This window comes from Trachurus japonicus, chromosome 21 (genome assembly GCF_045865225.1).
Source record: "Trachurus japonicus isolate A0001 chromosome 21, Traja_1.0".
Lineage (NCBI taxonomy): Eukaryota > Metazoa > Chordata > Actinopteri > Carangiformes > Carangidae > Trachurus > Trachurus japonicus.
Window position 1 is genome coordinate 23,515,046 of NC_140927.1, and position 15,543 is coordinate 23,530,588.

Genomic DNA, 15,543 nt, shown 5'->3' on the forward strand with positions numbered 1-15,543 from the left:
ACCGGAAGTGTAATGAGTCACAGTGAAAATACACCGATATTACACATTTTACTTGAACATCGTTCCGATAAACCTTATTTAAGATTTTTAAAGACATGATACACTATGTAGATATTATAATATGCAATTATTACGTGTGTATTTCTGCTGTTTGGTTTTTGTTGAAGATGTACCCATCTAGTATCTTCCTTTTATTTACGCAGCGATATGTTTCTCCGGGGATTATTTTTGTGGCGCACCTTTCGTATCTGACTGACTGGAGAGTGGGGAGGAGAGCGATACTTCCTGATATTCTTTAAGTATGACAACATAGTTTTGTGGATTTAACAAAAACAAAAAGTAGGCCCAGTTGCAGTTGACAGCACAATGGCACAAAACCACGTGTCAGGGATGGAGACGTCCGCGGTGTCCGTCCTGAAACGGGCGGTGGAGCTGGACCAGAGCGGCCGCTTCCAGGAGTCTCTGGTCTGCTACCAGGAGGGGATCCAGCTGCTGATGGACGTGCTGAAAGGTACACACACACACACACACACACACACACACACACACACACACACACACACACACACACACACACACACACACACACACACACACACACACACACACACACACACACTGCATTGGCCTCTCTTCACTGGCTACTTGTAAAACATGATAGATGTACTTTTATTTGTCCACTTCATGGACTAGCACCCGAGTATATTGCTGAACTCCTCCTCACTCCCTACTCCACCTCTCGTCCCCTCAGATCCTCCCAACAAATCTCTACTTTCCACCCCATACACAAAGTTAAAAACCAGAGGTGACAGAGCCTTTTCCACATTTTGCCACATTCAGTTTGTTCTTCTTTCTTTTTCTTTTCACCCACTGATTTTAAATGTTCTTTGTCTCTGTCTTTTTTTGTTGTATTCCCTTGTTATTGTTGTTCTTATTGTTCACATAATTGTAAAGCATTTTAGTCAACATTTGTTTATTTTAAATGTGCTCTATAAATAAAACTGACTTTGACTTAAAATCTGAGACAGTGCTTGCCTTGCACATGTGCAACCAGTAAATTTTCTCGTTGTTTTTTTGTTTTTACACTCAAAGAATCCATAATCTGTCATTACAGGTGGCAGGCCAAGGTGAATGAGGATTATGAATGAAAAGGAAATGTGAATATTTGCTTTGCAAGTCGCTTTGTGCTCCTAAATTTTCTGCTTGCGCTCCGAGATTTTTAAATTAGGGGCCACTTTTCTCCTAGTAAAAACTATTTAGTCTGGAGCCCTGACACACACATACAGCAGTGTGAATATAATAAGACATGAACGTGATCATTGCTTCTTGTTTTCTTTCTCTTCCTGCAGCTGTGAAGGATGAGTCAAAGAGAGGACACTACAGAGAGAAGATAAAGGGCTACATGGACAGAGCCGAGCAAATCAAAGTTCATGTCAACCAGATGAAGGAAGGTAACTGTCACCACTCACCACCACTCATGACACAGGGCTGGGTCAACTAGCTGTGCGTCCTCTGGTTTAAATCAAATTTAAGTAGGATCAGTCAATCACTCACATTACCAATAGATCAGAGCATATTTTCTCTTCACAATATTATAATAAAACATGTGTGAGAACTGAGGCTATCAATTGCTCCACTTCTACATGTTTACACTTGTTTGTCTTTCCTCCGTCAGACGGGAAGTACCACGAGCAGATCAGGATATCAGAGGACGCTACCGGTCATAGCTACGAAGCTCTGTTCAAGCCGTACATCAGCAGTGCACTCACAGAGGTCTGGGTGGAGGATCCGTACATACGACACACACACCAGGTAAGATCCATGTTTTCATCACTCTGAGGTTTTATTCTGCTTTTGTTTCTAGCTGGATTTGGCTCCATTGATCATTTCTGTGTGATTTCATTACTGATCCATTGAGCCTTCACTTTATAAGAACACCAATCTGTATTTTTTTTGTATATACAGATTACAAGTTATGTTATTTAATGGAAAAGATAAATTATCATCACATTAATAATGATTTAAAATTTATGAGACATGAAATCCATCTGAATGTGAAAAGCTGAGGAAAACTAGTCCTCTAATGACACCAGCTGATAATAAAAAATGAGATAAATCAGTTAAATTGATGATGAGATGTTACATCATAGTGGAGTTTGGTATAGTAGTATAGTATATAGAGTAGGTGTGGAGTGACCTCTGGAAGTTGGTTTTCTTGCATCACACAACTCACGGATAGCTCAACCTTTCCATTTTTTAAGTGAACATAGCTCTTTGCACCTTAGTTTTGATGATATTTTGGTTTTATCCTCAACATAAAACTGCACCAAATGTTCTCTGACATAACAAACGTGCCCTCACTCTTCTCTCAACCCACAGTTGTACAACTTTGTGCGGTTCTGTGAGATGCTGCTGAAAGCGCCCTGCAAGGTGAAAAGGATCCATCTCCTCACTTCACAGGATGAGGTTGGTTGTGTTTAACTCCATGTAATGAAAAGGGTCGCAGCCAAAGCTGTCTCTTCTGATCAATTTACTCTTTTGTTTCCCTGCTGTTGTTGTTGCGTCCTGCAGGCAGACAGCAGCCAACAGAGCAGCGCTTTGGCCGAGCTGAAGGAGAGTCTCAGTGAGCAGGGAGTGACTCTGGATCTGCAGTACTCGTCCACCATCCATGACAGGGAGATCAGGTACAAACATGACTTGTCCTCAGTTACAGCAGTTTCATGGATACATGGAGACACAACATGTCTTATATCTTTTTTCTATTTTTGAAACTACCATAAAATATTGAAGAATATAATATTTTCCCATCAATGTGGCTTTATTTTGTGGCAGTAGTCTGAGCTTAATTTTGTTTTTAGGTTTGACAACGGTTGGATCATAAAGATAGGAAGGGGGCTGGATTATTTTAAGAGACCAAAGGTGAGTTTACCTACCTTATAAAAAGCACAACCATGATGTAGGTCAGGGGTGTCAAACCCATTTTAGTTCAGGGGCCACAAACAGCACAATTTGATCTCAACTGGGCCGGACCAGTAAAATAATAGCATGAAAACCTATAAATAAAAATATTTTTTTCCCTTTGTATTAGTACATTATTAAGATGTTTACAGTTAATGAACTTTCCTTAAACAACAAAACATATTATGAACAACATGAAATTTCTTAATAAAAACATGTGCAATTTAAACAATATTTATGCTTCTTCTGTCTTATATTTAATTGGACCCACTGCTGGGCCGGATTCGGCTGGCGGGCCGCATGTTTGACACCCCAGATTTAGGTCATAGACCAAAACTGTTGTTGTGAATGTCTTTTTTGTAATTAACTCAAAATATACAAACAGAAAACAAAACAAAACAAAACATGATATTAATATTGAATCAATATTGCTTTTGATATGCATGAACTCTAATAGAGACTGACAGAGAAAACTAAAAATAATCAAATTCACTTCAGCCATATGAAGAGCCGTGCACATTGTATATACTAAACCAAAACAAAACAAAAATGTTTCTCTCTGCTTTTTTTCTTTTTCTTCTTTTGGTCATGAATGTGTGACAATCAACATATTGAGTTCTGGTGGTAAAGAAAAAGTGTTTGTTTCGTCCCACAGGGCCGATTCTCCATCGGATACTGTGACTATGACCTCAGGCAGTGCCAGGAGACCAGTGTAGACATCTTTCACACCAAACACACAAAAACACTATGAGACTCCTGAAGCCTAATTTAGCCTTTTATCTAACTCAGTGGACCTCACTTACTTACCTGCCTTCAAAGTGCACATACATACATATCTGCTGTGGTGATGAATTTGCCTTCTCTCATGCATATGATCAGCCTCGTTACAATTGTGCACCTGCGGGCATTCTTCAGCAGAGTTGTTATAACAAGCTTGTTGTGTCAATACTGTGTCTTAAATAACAAGCCAACTCTATAATATAATATTTTATATTCCTAAAGTGGATTCTCTCTTCTCCCCCTGTTTTAAAGACTCTTTTGTATGACCTTTGTCCTTCTAAAATACAGTAAATGTGTGATGCTGCCATCTGGTGGGAAATTAATTATTTGTTTAATAATAAAAATGCAATTTTAAAATAAAATGTCTCTTTGTGGATCTGTAAAACATTTATTTATTTGTCTTTTCACCATTTAGTCTAAGCGTATTTATCTCCAGTGTGTTACACTCAAAATAAACAGCTCAAAAGTACCTGCATTCAATAAATCAATAAAAATGCATCTCACCACCTGATTAAAAGCAATATTTTACTAATATTTAAGTCTGATTTGGACACCTGACCACAGTTACTATAATTCATGATGTAGTGGATTTTGAATTCAGAGATTAAAGCTTGTTTGTTTGCAATTTATGAAATAATCTTTTGACCACATCTCATGGTCTTCATCCACACATTGGGTTGTCATGGACACAACCATACATGTTTACACTTTCCATGATGGTCAGCACTAAATCGATTTCTCCATAAAACATAAATATAATTACAGTTTTATTGGTTTGGCCTAATCTGTATCTATTGGTTTTATTCTGTCATCACGGGACAAAGAAGCTCTTGTTATCTCTTTGCAGTCCAGTGGTTTGAAACGTGTCGTTTATACATTAACAGATTAACATGACTTTTGGATTCCTGGAGAGAAAGGCCAACACACACTGACATCTGGTTAATGAGTAAAACATATGAAACGTCATTAGAACCTATAGCTCTGTATTTGACAGTGTGGGAAAAGTCGCCGGTGGCAGTGATTTACTGTGAGTCTAATATGAATCCAATGAAAATGTAATATTATTTTCCCAAAAGCAACATTCAAGACAAAAAAAATATCCCCTCATTAAATATTCATGGGAATAATTTCCTGTGAATGAAAACCCATGGTGACATTAAACAAACAGTGCTGCTGCCGCCGCTGGATTATCTATCGGCCTTAATCTCGATATGCACAGTGCTCATCCGGGCCTCCGAGAGGAATAAATCATAATCCATCAGGAAACCACGCGAACCAGAGGCCATCATAACTGTAACAAGCACCTCCGTGTCCCTTGAGGTTAAATTCCTTACTGGCAGCCGGTGCTGTGTATTTCAGCATGGAAAGGCGGGTGGCCCCACTCTATCAGCTGTATAATCACCTTATGAGATAAGATATGCTCCCGGTGCATGTCGTCCTTTTAACGTGTAGATGTCAGACAATAAATCCATGAATGGAAGGAATTAAAATCACGGCCCCAGACTCTTATGTCACTGCGGTCTGGTGACAAGCTGCATGCCATGCGTGTGTTGGGCTGTTGTGCATGTAAATCCAGATGTCACCGGTGTATTTCCTAACAGATGAGATGAGGATTTGTGTGGTGTGATGAGGAGCCTCATGAGAGAAGCTGCTTTTGGCCACACACACACACATACACACACACATCACACAGTCAGACACAAAAAATATGGATGCAAACGCTTTTTTTTTTTGCTTTCCATTTTCCCGCTGCCCTCCCTCTCACTGATCGTAGCCCAGTGGCCTAGATAGTGTTCCCATCTCTGAAGACTGTGTGAATGTGCAGAAAAAGTTGGATTCACTGCTGCAGCACTGAAATCATCTCCTCGAAACATGCAGGAGACATATTTGTTGTAGGATAGGATTGAATAGGATTGTGTTTTGAATATTTCTTGACTGTACAGATGTGCAGGTCCCACAGCTGGAATCAGACCAGTGGTGCTTCAGTTTTCTTTTTGTTTTTTTTGGTGAACCCATGAACCAAAAGGCCACCAGGTGCACCCAACTGGAAGCATCTTTGATCAAAATGATTAATAATATGTCATGCAAAAACACTAATGGATGCAACATTAATATATTTACTCACATTTATATAATAAAACACCAAGTTTTGTTCACCAAAGCTGAGAGATGTTCAATACCTGGTTGGTATTGTTTTATATACGTATGGATTTAACTTAATTTAGCACGTACAGAGTCCCACCACCCCCCCACCCCCTTTCCTGTGTGATCATATGGTGGTGGTGAAGGCAGCTCAGTCGGATACGTAAACAGTCCTATGAGCTGTAATTCCTGTATGCCTGTCCTCTTTCCAACTGGAGCTTTATTTTTTTCCCTCTACTCTCATTTCTGGGCCTAAAATCAGGTTAGCGTTTTATAAGGAGCTTAGCGCAAAGGGCCACAGTGTGCCACTAATGTAATAGAGTATCTCTCTCTCTCTCTCTCTCTCTCTCTCTCTCTCTCTCTCTCTCCCTCCCTCTCTCCCTCTCTCATTCTCTCCTGTCCTCTTTTCTCTTTGTGCATTTGCCTACCCTGTCATAAAGTGACCTTCTCTCTCTCTCTCTCTCCGTCTCTCTCTCTTCTTTCTCTCTCTCTTTCTCCCTGCCTGTTTTTCTTTCTCCTTCCACTTCCCCTCGCTTCCTTCCCCTCTGCATCTCCCTCCATCTGCAGATGTGCACAACAACACAAGCCTGAGGTTTAAACATTAGGACAGTGACACAGCTGAGACACGACAACTCGGGCGAAGGAGAGGACGGCAAAACAAGGAGGGAGGGAAGAAGAGCTGCTGCTGCTGCTGCTGTGTGACTGTGAGACGTTTGGTAAGTTCAATCATTGTTGTTTTGTTTTGTTTTTTCCTTCTGCATAGCGTGTGAACACCTGTGTGTGTCCAAGAGAGTGTGTGTGTATGTGTGTGTGGGTTTTCACACTGAGAAGGAGAACTACTATTCCCATGTAGGCTACGTCAGGTGAATTTTAGTGCTGCTGTGCCGTGATTAAGCTGTTGTTGCAGATTATAGTGCTGTGAAATCTTACAAGGATCTCTGTGCAATGTCAATAATCCAAGAGATTATCCTCTGTTTCTGTTGGGGGCTATAGCTCTGCTCTCTGGATGGCAAAAGGTCTGAGGGGGAAATGAACACTTTAAGTTTCATGCCCTGTGGTGGTGATTCAAGTTGGAATTCATTTGTAGGACAAGAGGTTTAAATGTTGCATAAGTCAAATGTGACATAGCCTGCAACTTTTTTCCTTCTGTGTCTCGCGGTCTGAGAGTGTGTTGAGTGATTCGAGAGGTGCAGTTTGTCCATATTCCTGACGCATCTCGTCTTATCAGGCGGACCGAGCTGTACAGGATCAAGCTTTGTTGACATGTTGTGCCTTAGATACACAGAGGAGAAGTGGATGAAACGCAGAAAATGGTGAATGCATATCTTGAATAGAGCACTGTCTCCAGGGCAGGGAGCAAAAATAGAGGCAATAAAATAAAGGAAACAAGCTCACTGCTGCTCTCAATCTTGCATCCAGCAACACATCAAACCAAGTTTGTCAGACAAGTGTTGCATAAGTAAAAGCTGCCCAAGAGCAACATTTTTGCTTTTGCTTTGTTCACAAAACACAACATGTTACCCCGGCTGCACTGTACAGTGTTATAATTAGAAACCCTGGTGCTTCCTTGTAAACTACATAGCCTGTTTTATCTTGATGACACTGAACAAAATATCTTTTCTGTGCTGCTGTAAAAGCTGCTTTGATTTTATTTGATTGGATTACAAAGACAGGTGTTTCCTAACCACACCCCGCCGAGCTACAGTCAAGGTTTGTACAGTTCCTGATAATGTCAATAAACCTTTGAACCTCAAGTCCTTTGCCACATCTTCAGGCTATGACACCAGCAGTGCCATTCAAGTGCACACGGTTGTCAGAGGACAGATAACGTGCGACTGGAGTATTCATACGTCGTTAGACGCCCTTCACCACGTGACGACAGCCTTTTAAAACCACAGGCCTGAGGTTTATATTGTCACGATTGCCTCTTGTTATCAGTCTCGCTCTTCTTCACACACGTGTCCTGTCGTCTCCTGCCTGCAGGGATGGAGTCTTTCTCTGGAGATATAGAGGAAAGCAGTGAAGATATTCCAGGTGAGGTTACATGTACCTGTCATTAATGTTTTACATAACAGAGAACGATGGTGAATAGCAAACAGCACGAGCTGACGTGTGTCTGATGTAACAATTAGGAAAGATCATTAGATAATTTATAAGAGATGAGATTAAGTGAGTCCTGCCTGTGTGTGTGTGTGTGTGTGAGCTGCTGTGACCTGGATCTTCTCCATCTCAATCTGTCAGGACGCAAAAAATCCAAACTCAAATCTCTGAGAACTCGTCTCTTCGGGAGGAATAAGAGAACAGGTGGAGAGGAAGACGCCAAACTCAGTCAGTCGGCCAGCGACATCACTGCAGGGAAGGGACTCGGATCAGATGAAGATTTGGCGTGAGTGTCCACACGAGAGGAGCTGTTGTAAATGTTTTCTTTACAGCTTCGATTTCTGGTCTCATCCCTCACTCTGTGTCTCTTCTTCTTCCTCCTCCCCTGTTTTCCTCAGATGTCCCCAGGGGTCGATGGGGTCACGAGCATTGTCTCATGACAGCATCTTTCTGGCTGAGCAAGACCTGACAGACACCGAGCCAACCAGGGTTTTATCCCAGGAGAACGTGCACAGCAAGATCAAAGCTCTGCAGGTACAGTCTGGTGCAGTCAGGCATTTTGTTGGGAAAGAGGCCTCTACAGGTGTATTAAAAAAAAACACCCATGCCCTGGTGTTGCAGATGAAGCTCCAGCAGCAGAAGATGCATTTGGGGCCACCGCCTATGGTTCTGCCAATCAGACGTCCAGAGGACCTGGGCATGAGGTCAGAGGACGACAGTCTACCCCACAGTCCCCTTGAGGTCTCAGGAGGTGACGCTACGTCCCAGGGAACCTTCAGCAAGGTGATTAACTCGTCTCGCTTAGGTGATACACGCTCAGTTATCTGCATGATGCATCCGTTTAAGTTCTTTTAGGAGAATATGGGGATGTGTTTTTATTTATTCCTAGTGAATGTATCAATCACACTCTTCCTGGATGCACAGCTCCACTTTTCATCAATTGTTATTAACAGTAACATTAACATTACCCGGAGCTATAGCCATAGATTTGAGTTTAGCAACGTCATGCACACACCTTGCCTGTGTCTGCCTGGCAGGTGCAACAAAATTATGTGTAGACTATTGTGTGTTTATCTGTACAGTAGTTGTTAAATTATGGAGAGCCTGCAACCCTAAATTGTGAACATTGTGTAAATGCTTTTTGACGGTGTAAATCTGAGATTATAATTGGGATTTGGTTCAGTTTAAATGACAGGGCAAGTGACATTTTTGCTTTCTATTACTACTGACAAATCCCATAAAAGGTGTGGTACCCAGTCTTTACTACTGATGTTGTAAATATTCAAAAACAGGTCACAGATATCAAACTACATATGATATGTAGTTTCAACAAAATAGGATGAAGATGTTTCAGGCCTGTTATTGGACCAGTTCATTGTTGGGAACCTGTTGACAACTATTTCATAACATGAAACAACAATATACAATAATAGGCCTATTTGTAAGTTTTGCTATTGCTACATTTCTAGCTTTAGCATTAACAACTTCATGTTGCATCTTAATTCACTCACCAAGAGCTTGAGTGGTGGAAAGAAGCACCAACGTTAACTCGTTGTCGTTTTTCTCCTGAGGTTAGCATGCTAGCTCGGCTCCTCTTGTCAGTTTCCAAGAGCGTATCACATAGTGTAGACACAGCGCTGCTCAGAGGGCGTATTAAAACCTTTTGTGTTGTAAACGCAGTGTTGGATCAACCAAAAATACATGTTTGGCAGCACAGAAAAGGAAGCTTTAGCTAGCCTCTTTAGGACAGAGTCAGGTTGAGGAATGAAAGACCATCTTCTACCGTCTAAATAATATTGCTGATGATTTTCTTGATTTACTCTTTCTTTCTAGCCATCCTCTCGTCCACTCTCACCCACCCCTAAACCTGCACTGACCAAGTATGTGCCCACAACTCCATCCCATTCGTTACCCCCTACTGCCCCGTCTGCGTCCACTGCCATCGAGTCCCCGCTGGACTTCAGTGCTCCGGTTCAGTTCACCCCCTGCTTGGATACCTCTGCCGCACGTCACCGGATGTCTGTCAAGCCCAGAAACCAGAGAGCGAGCAGCAAGAAGAGATTCACTGCAGTGAGTGACCATATACGTACCTACCGTTTATCAAACATCACGTTGTTCGTCCTCCTTCTGCTTCCCTGACCTCGATATCCCTGTTTCTTTCAGACTGATTCTAGGCCTCATTCGCACACCCTGAACAACATCGACCATCCTGTGTCTGTGAAAGAAGACGGGGAGCAGCTTGGCGCTAAAGACGAAGTGACGCTAGAAACAGAGCAAGGAGAGGCAGACGTTCCCGTCACAGCTCATCGTCTCTCTCCAAGATCCCCAGAGGTGGCACCAATCGCATCAGAAGCAGCAGCACCCAAACCATTCAGTCTGGACCACCACGCTCCCATCGGAAGAATTCCCTCTGTTCCCTCCCGCGTTAAGCCTCAAAGGCTGATGGATGGAGCGTCTAGTGAACGGCCACATTCAGCCTTTTTTGAGTCAGAGCTAAGAAACAAAAGAGAGGGGGACTCTGAGATACAAGTAATGTCCTTTGAGAAGAGAAATAGTCTAAAAAGGGCCGGCATGACCGAAGACTCTCCAGACCAGCTTGGCTCCGTGTCGGCGTTCAGGCCTTCCTCTGCTCAACAGCAGGTTCACGGTGAGCTGGAGAGCACAAGAGGAATAAAGAGACCAGCACAAGGATCCGGGTCTTTCCATTTTTCCATCAACACTGCCAAAAACCAAGATGGAGAGAGACCGCGTTCGGGCAGTTTTATAGGAATGCTGGGACAAGTCGAAGCCAGGCACAAGGCCGCTGAGGATAAACCCTTTCAAAGAGAAAAAGAGGAACTGAAGGACTTCCAGCCCAGAGGGAGCCTGTTTGCCGCGGGGAGACCGAAACAAGAGGGAGCGCCACCCAAAAGCGTCGTACTCCCATGGGAGAGGAGGGAAAGCCTCAAAAAGACAGAATCTGTCACAGCATCTAAAAGCACCACGACAGATACCGACACCGCAGCAGCAGCAGCAGCAGCAGCAGCAGCAGCAGCAACACCAGAGGTTGTGGAGAGCAGCCAGGAGGACGTGGAAGTGGCAATGGAAGCACAGGAGCTCCAGGAGGAAGAGGGAAAGACGGCATTTGGCGTTAAACTGCGCTCAACGTCTCAGGCGATAAAATTTCGGTCCGACGCTGCTTCTAACCATCTCTCTAAGCCGCCGCCAGCGGTGTGTGAAGATGACAAACAGAAAAGACAGGAAATGATTGATAACGTTGGTCATAGTATCTCTACAAAGCTGCCAACAAACTTCTCCTTCACGTCCTCCACCTCCGGAGACCATCGAGTGACGGGTGAGTATCTGTCTGGGAAATCTTGTTATGTCACAACAAGGTTTTTAATCTCCTAGAAAGTTAAAAGTTGTTGCCACCACCTTCAACTTTCTCATAGTAAATAATCTCTCTGGAGTGATAAGGTTTTCACTGATCACAAGGGACCTTTGTACTCATTAAAATACCATCCAGGCTAACTTTAACTGTGCTGCCGAGCGTGTCTAACAGATTTGTGTGTCTCCTTAGATCCAACCCCTTCTGGCCTCTCCCTCCCAGTCAAGAACAACCTGCCATCTACGGGCTACGAAGCTCACACCACACCTGCAGCGGCGCAAGTGACCTCCTCAGACCCCAGAGAAGTGGAAACTGCCCCCACAGTGCCTCAGGAGCCTCAGCCCGGCCCTCAATCTGCTTCACCCGAGGTGTCCTGGATGAGCCTGGCCATGGAGAAGACCAGAAGTCTGCAGCAACTCTTCACCAGTCGATTCCCTAGAGAGTTTACAGGCGCGCAGACTGTGGCTCGACCACAAGCACAAGCGCATGTGCAGCCGGCGAGTCAGGCAGAGACGCCGGCCGGTGCGGCAATGCAGACACAGACTGTACGAGTACAACAGAGTACACCACCAGTAAACTTTACAACCAATCAGCCGCCAGCTGATCCGGTAAAAGCAGCAACAGCGCAGAGCAGAGTTCAAACACAGACTGTCAAAGCACCGCCGACATCAGTGCAACAGAGGACAACGACGACGACGACAACAATGTCTAATATGCAGTCAATCTCTTCAAGAGAAACACAAACAGTAAAACAAAGCAGTGAATCCCAGTCACACCCAAATACAGCGGCTTCTCAGTGTGTGTCTCATCCACCTGCACAGACACACCCATGGACGACCCAGGCCGCTTTGCGCTCTTCCACACAAACCGAAACCTCAGCTCCTTTCGCACGAGGGAGTGCCGCTCAGTGTCTTGCACAACCTCATCCGTCCTCCACCCAACAGCCTCCCTGGTGCAACCGAGGCCTCAGCCACCCGACCAACCAGCTCAAACCCACAACACCAGTTTCCGCTACCTCCTCGTCAGCCGCACCTGATCAGCCAAAGGAAAAAGAGGCCAACGTGCAGGAAACAGAGGGTTCCTCATTCTCAGGAAGACGAGCGGTGAGCGAGAAGGCTGCTTTTCTGGAAAAACGAGCAGAGTGGACCAATTCGTCTGCAACCAAGGGGGTTAGTCCTGCTTGTGTTTCATAGCACGGTTGACTGATACTGTACTCTCTTCTTCTTGTCACGACATTCAGATTTCAGAGAATCACCAATAAATTAACATTTTCAGAAAAGGCAAAGACATGCTCTTTAAAGGGATAGTTCAACATTTTGGCAAATTGGCCCATTTACATAATCCCTATAGTTTTAAGAGTAGGTTTGTTACCTTTAATTGTCGGTGCAAGCTATTTTTAGAACTGCGGAGCAGAGCCGCGAGCTGCTCAGAGCTACGCTACGGAGGCTAATGGGATTTCTCGGTTTCCCTCATCAAACTCATCAAATACACAATCCAACAACTCCACAACGCTCTCGTGGCCAAGTTGTGACCTGCACATTCACCACGCTATGAGATAATAACGGAATGTTACAAGTTTTTTTGAGGCAAATACATGCAAAACCGCTGATGCGCATTCCCGTTGGGGGCAGTTTTTCGGCAAGCAGTCTCTGCATTTGTCTCGAAGGGATGAGGGAAACCATGAAATTCCATGAGCCTCCGTAGCGTAGCTCTGAGCAGCTCGCGACTTTGCTCCATCGTTCTAAAAATAGCTTGCACCGACAATTAAAGGTAACAAACCTACTGCTATGACTATAGGGATTATGGCAATGCGGGCCAATTTGACGAAATGTTGAACTATCCCTTTAAAGGTATACTAGTCCAGGACATAAATTCTTATGTGTTTTTGTTTTATTATTGGATTTTTGACAGTTTATTAAATATAAAACATAGATTATATAGGTTTTTTCGATGTTGATGAATCCTGAGTACTTGATCTAACTCTCAGTTTTTCTCAGGTCGAATTGAGGAAAACTCAAACAGAGGTGCAGACATCAGCTGAATCCTCTGCCCTGTTCAGAACAGCATCTCTCAGCAAAGACACAAAACCAGAAGGAAGGCAAGGGGTGAAACTCTCAGGTGTGTTAACTTAGGGCTTATATCAATCATAATGGCATTCGTATAGAAAATACACCAGTGTCTCTCCACCGTGTGACACCGAGCTGTTTCTTTCAGAGTCGAGCCCGGCCAGAGTTCCTGACAGGCCTCGTGAGGACAGGTGGCTTCGGAAAAACGTGACATCTTCATCGCCCTCGTCGTCGCCCACACAGCCGTCGGTGCTTCAGTCCATGTCTGACAGCGGGCAGCCGTCCTGGATGGAACTGGCAAAGAGGAAGTCGATGGCCTGGAGCGACAAGACCATGGACTGAGACAGGAAAGAGAAGGATGTATACAGGGTATGAACAGCCATGCAAGACAAACACCACCTTCATCAAGGTTAATGAGTTGGATGCTTGCTGAGAATAAGGTCGATACAAGTCCTTGGTAATTCATGTAGTATGGCTGTTTGTGTCTGTCTGTGTAATGAATTGTATTTAATTGTAAAGTCTTAATGTTATACAGGAAGATTGAGAGAGAGTATATGTTGAGAGGTTCACTGTAATCCTTCTCCTCCACAAATACTTTAAGATAAAGGGTATATGTTTCATCTGATTCAGCATTTCACTGCTGTGGATACTTTATGTTGAATAATAAAAAATTCATACAAAGCTTTTCTGTTCTTTTCTTCAGTCTCTTTATGTAGGCCTACGGTGGTTTAGCCCCAGAAGGCCCAGTACTGTATGCGCATTATACTGTTTCAACACCACCATAAGTACACAATGTTAGTTAAAATGAAGCAATAACAAGCGAATGGGGAACAAGACTGAAAAAGTTACTGTACTTAAATGATCTGAGCCTTTTTCAAGACTTTGTTTCAGGATTTTTAAACCCTGCAGTGATGTACACATTATATAAAATCCATTTGCCCACTAATTTGGTAAACAACCGCACCTGCTATGATGTCTGCTGCTGTGAACAAGGTCATGTGAGGTTCACCCACACAGGTGTTTCCACTTATGTAGCCTGATTAAATAACCCGCCACCTGGACTGTGAGTGTGGACAGAGTGCACTTGACTGTTGCCGTTATTAGTCCCTTTCAGTGACTTCTGAATCTGTTTGAGCCATGAACAGATGTTTCAGCCATAAAAAGGACATGCAGCGAGCTGTTTAAAAATAAATAAATAATTTTAATCTCCTGTGAAGAATTATGAGGGAATAAGTTGAAGTACCAAGTATTTGATGAACTACAAGAGGTAGTGACCAAATATGCTAACAATATCCTAAATTAAACATATATTTTATTAAAGCAGAAGTAAGCGATCCGGTGGTTTTGGCTAACTTCCTGTCAGCCGATGGAGTTAGCAGTCGCCGCCCCCGTCCCTACGTCACCACATTCACGCGCATCCCTTGGCTGCACACACAGAGAGGACCGCCCCTTTATGCCGTTCTCTCTCCTCATTGGATAAAGGTTGTAGGATACAAGGAAAGTTTTCTCCTGGGCTTACAGCAGAGCAGAGTGACTGACAGACCCGTGTTTCAGACCAAACACTAAGTGATAGCTGTCGGAAGATTTAACTATTTAAGACTTATATTAGGCTAACACAAATATTCCGCTTACTTCTGCTTTAATGTATGCAAGGTCATAACAGCATACCAAAGCTTCTGTATGCTTATATCCTGTTTGTCTTTGTTTTTAATTTCCACATTTATTTTGATGTATGATTAGGTTACATTTTGAAAACCACATTGACAGGCTTTGAGATAGATGTATAGGCTATTTATGTAATTTATGTCTACAATATTTCAAACACAGACCTGTATGAACATATTTGTTTGGGCTATAAAGTTTATTATTATCAAATATAGCCTATGGAATTTTCCAATGGGCTTTATGCACAGCTCCACTACTTCCTGAAATAAGCCAGCTCCTTTATTTCCTGTTTTACATTATTGGACCAACTGATTGATCCAGGTGTGCCTGACCATTGCTGTGAGGTCAGACACACCGGATTAATCACTATTTTTTTTTTAGGTATAGGCCTAACGTTTAATATGACAATTCTTTTGTTATCAATGTAAATGTCAGTATGCTTTATTTATGTCATACCATTAATTT

The 15,543-nt window shown here is 43.1% G+C and overlaps 2 protein-coding genes across 3 annotated transcripts; both read left to right on the forward strand.

Annotated features, from left to right (window-relative positions):
* Positions 1-230: 230 nt before the first annotated feature.
* Positions 231-4,367, forward strand: mitd1 (MIT, microtubule interacting and transport, domain containing 1). Its single transcript, XM_085764410.1, has 7 exons — positions 231-511; positions 1,350-1,451; positions 1,676-1,812; positions 2,380-2,466; positions 2,572-2,684; positions 2,859-2,919; positions 3,614-4,367. The coding sequence occupies exons 1-7, from the start codon at positions 367-369 to the stop codon at positions 3,707-3,709; spliced, it is 741 nt and encodes a 246-aa protein (XP_085620536.1). The 5' UTR covers positions 231-366; the 3' UTR covers positions 3,710-4,367.
* A 1,927-nt stretch (positions 4,368-6,294) lies between these two features.
* Positions 6,295-14,072, forward strand: cracdla (cracd like a). 2 transcript variants are annotated; one of them, XM_085765393.1, is made up of 10 exons: positions 6,295-6,596; positions 7,864-7,914; positions 8,122-8,266; positions 8,379-8,514; positions 8,602-8,763; positions 9,814-10,050; positions 10,144-11,314; positions 11,540-12,516; positions 13,345-13,465; positions 13,562-14,072. In XM_085765393.1, the coding sequence occupies exons 2-10, from the start codon at positions 7,866-7,868 to the stop codon at positions 13,753-13,755; spliced, it is 3,192 nt and encodes a 1,063-aa protein (XP_085621519.1). In that variant the 5' UTR covers positions 6,295-6,596; positions 7,864-7,865; the 3' UTR covers positions 13,756-14,072. The 2 variants fall into 2 exon arrangements, with proteins under 2 accessions (XP_085621519.1, XP_085621520.1); XM_085765394.1 differs by lacking the exon at positions 6,295-6,596 and having other exon boundaries at positions 7,761-7,914.
* The last annotated feature ends 1,471 nt before the right edge of the window (positions 14,073-15,543 follow it).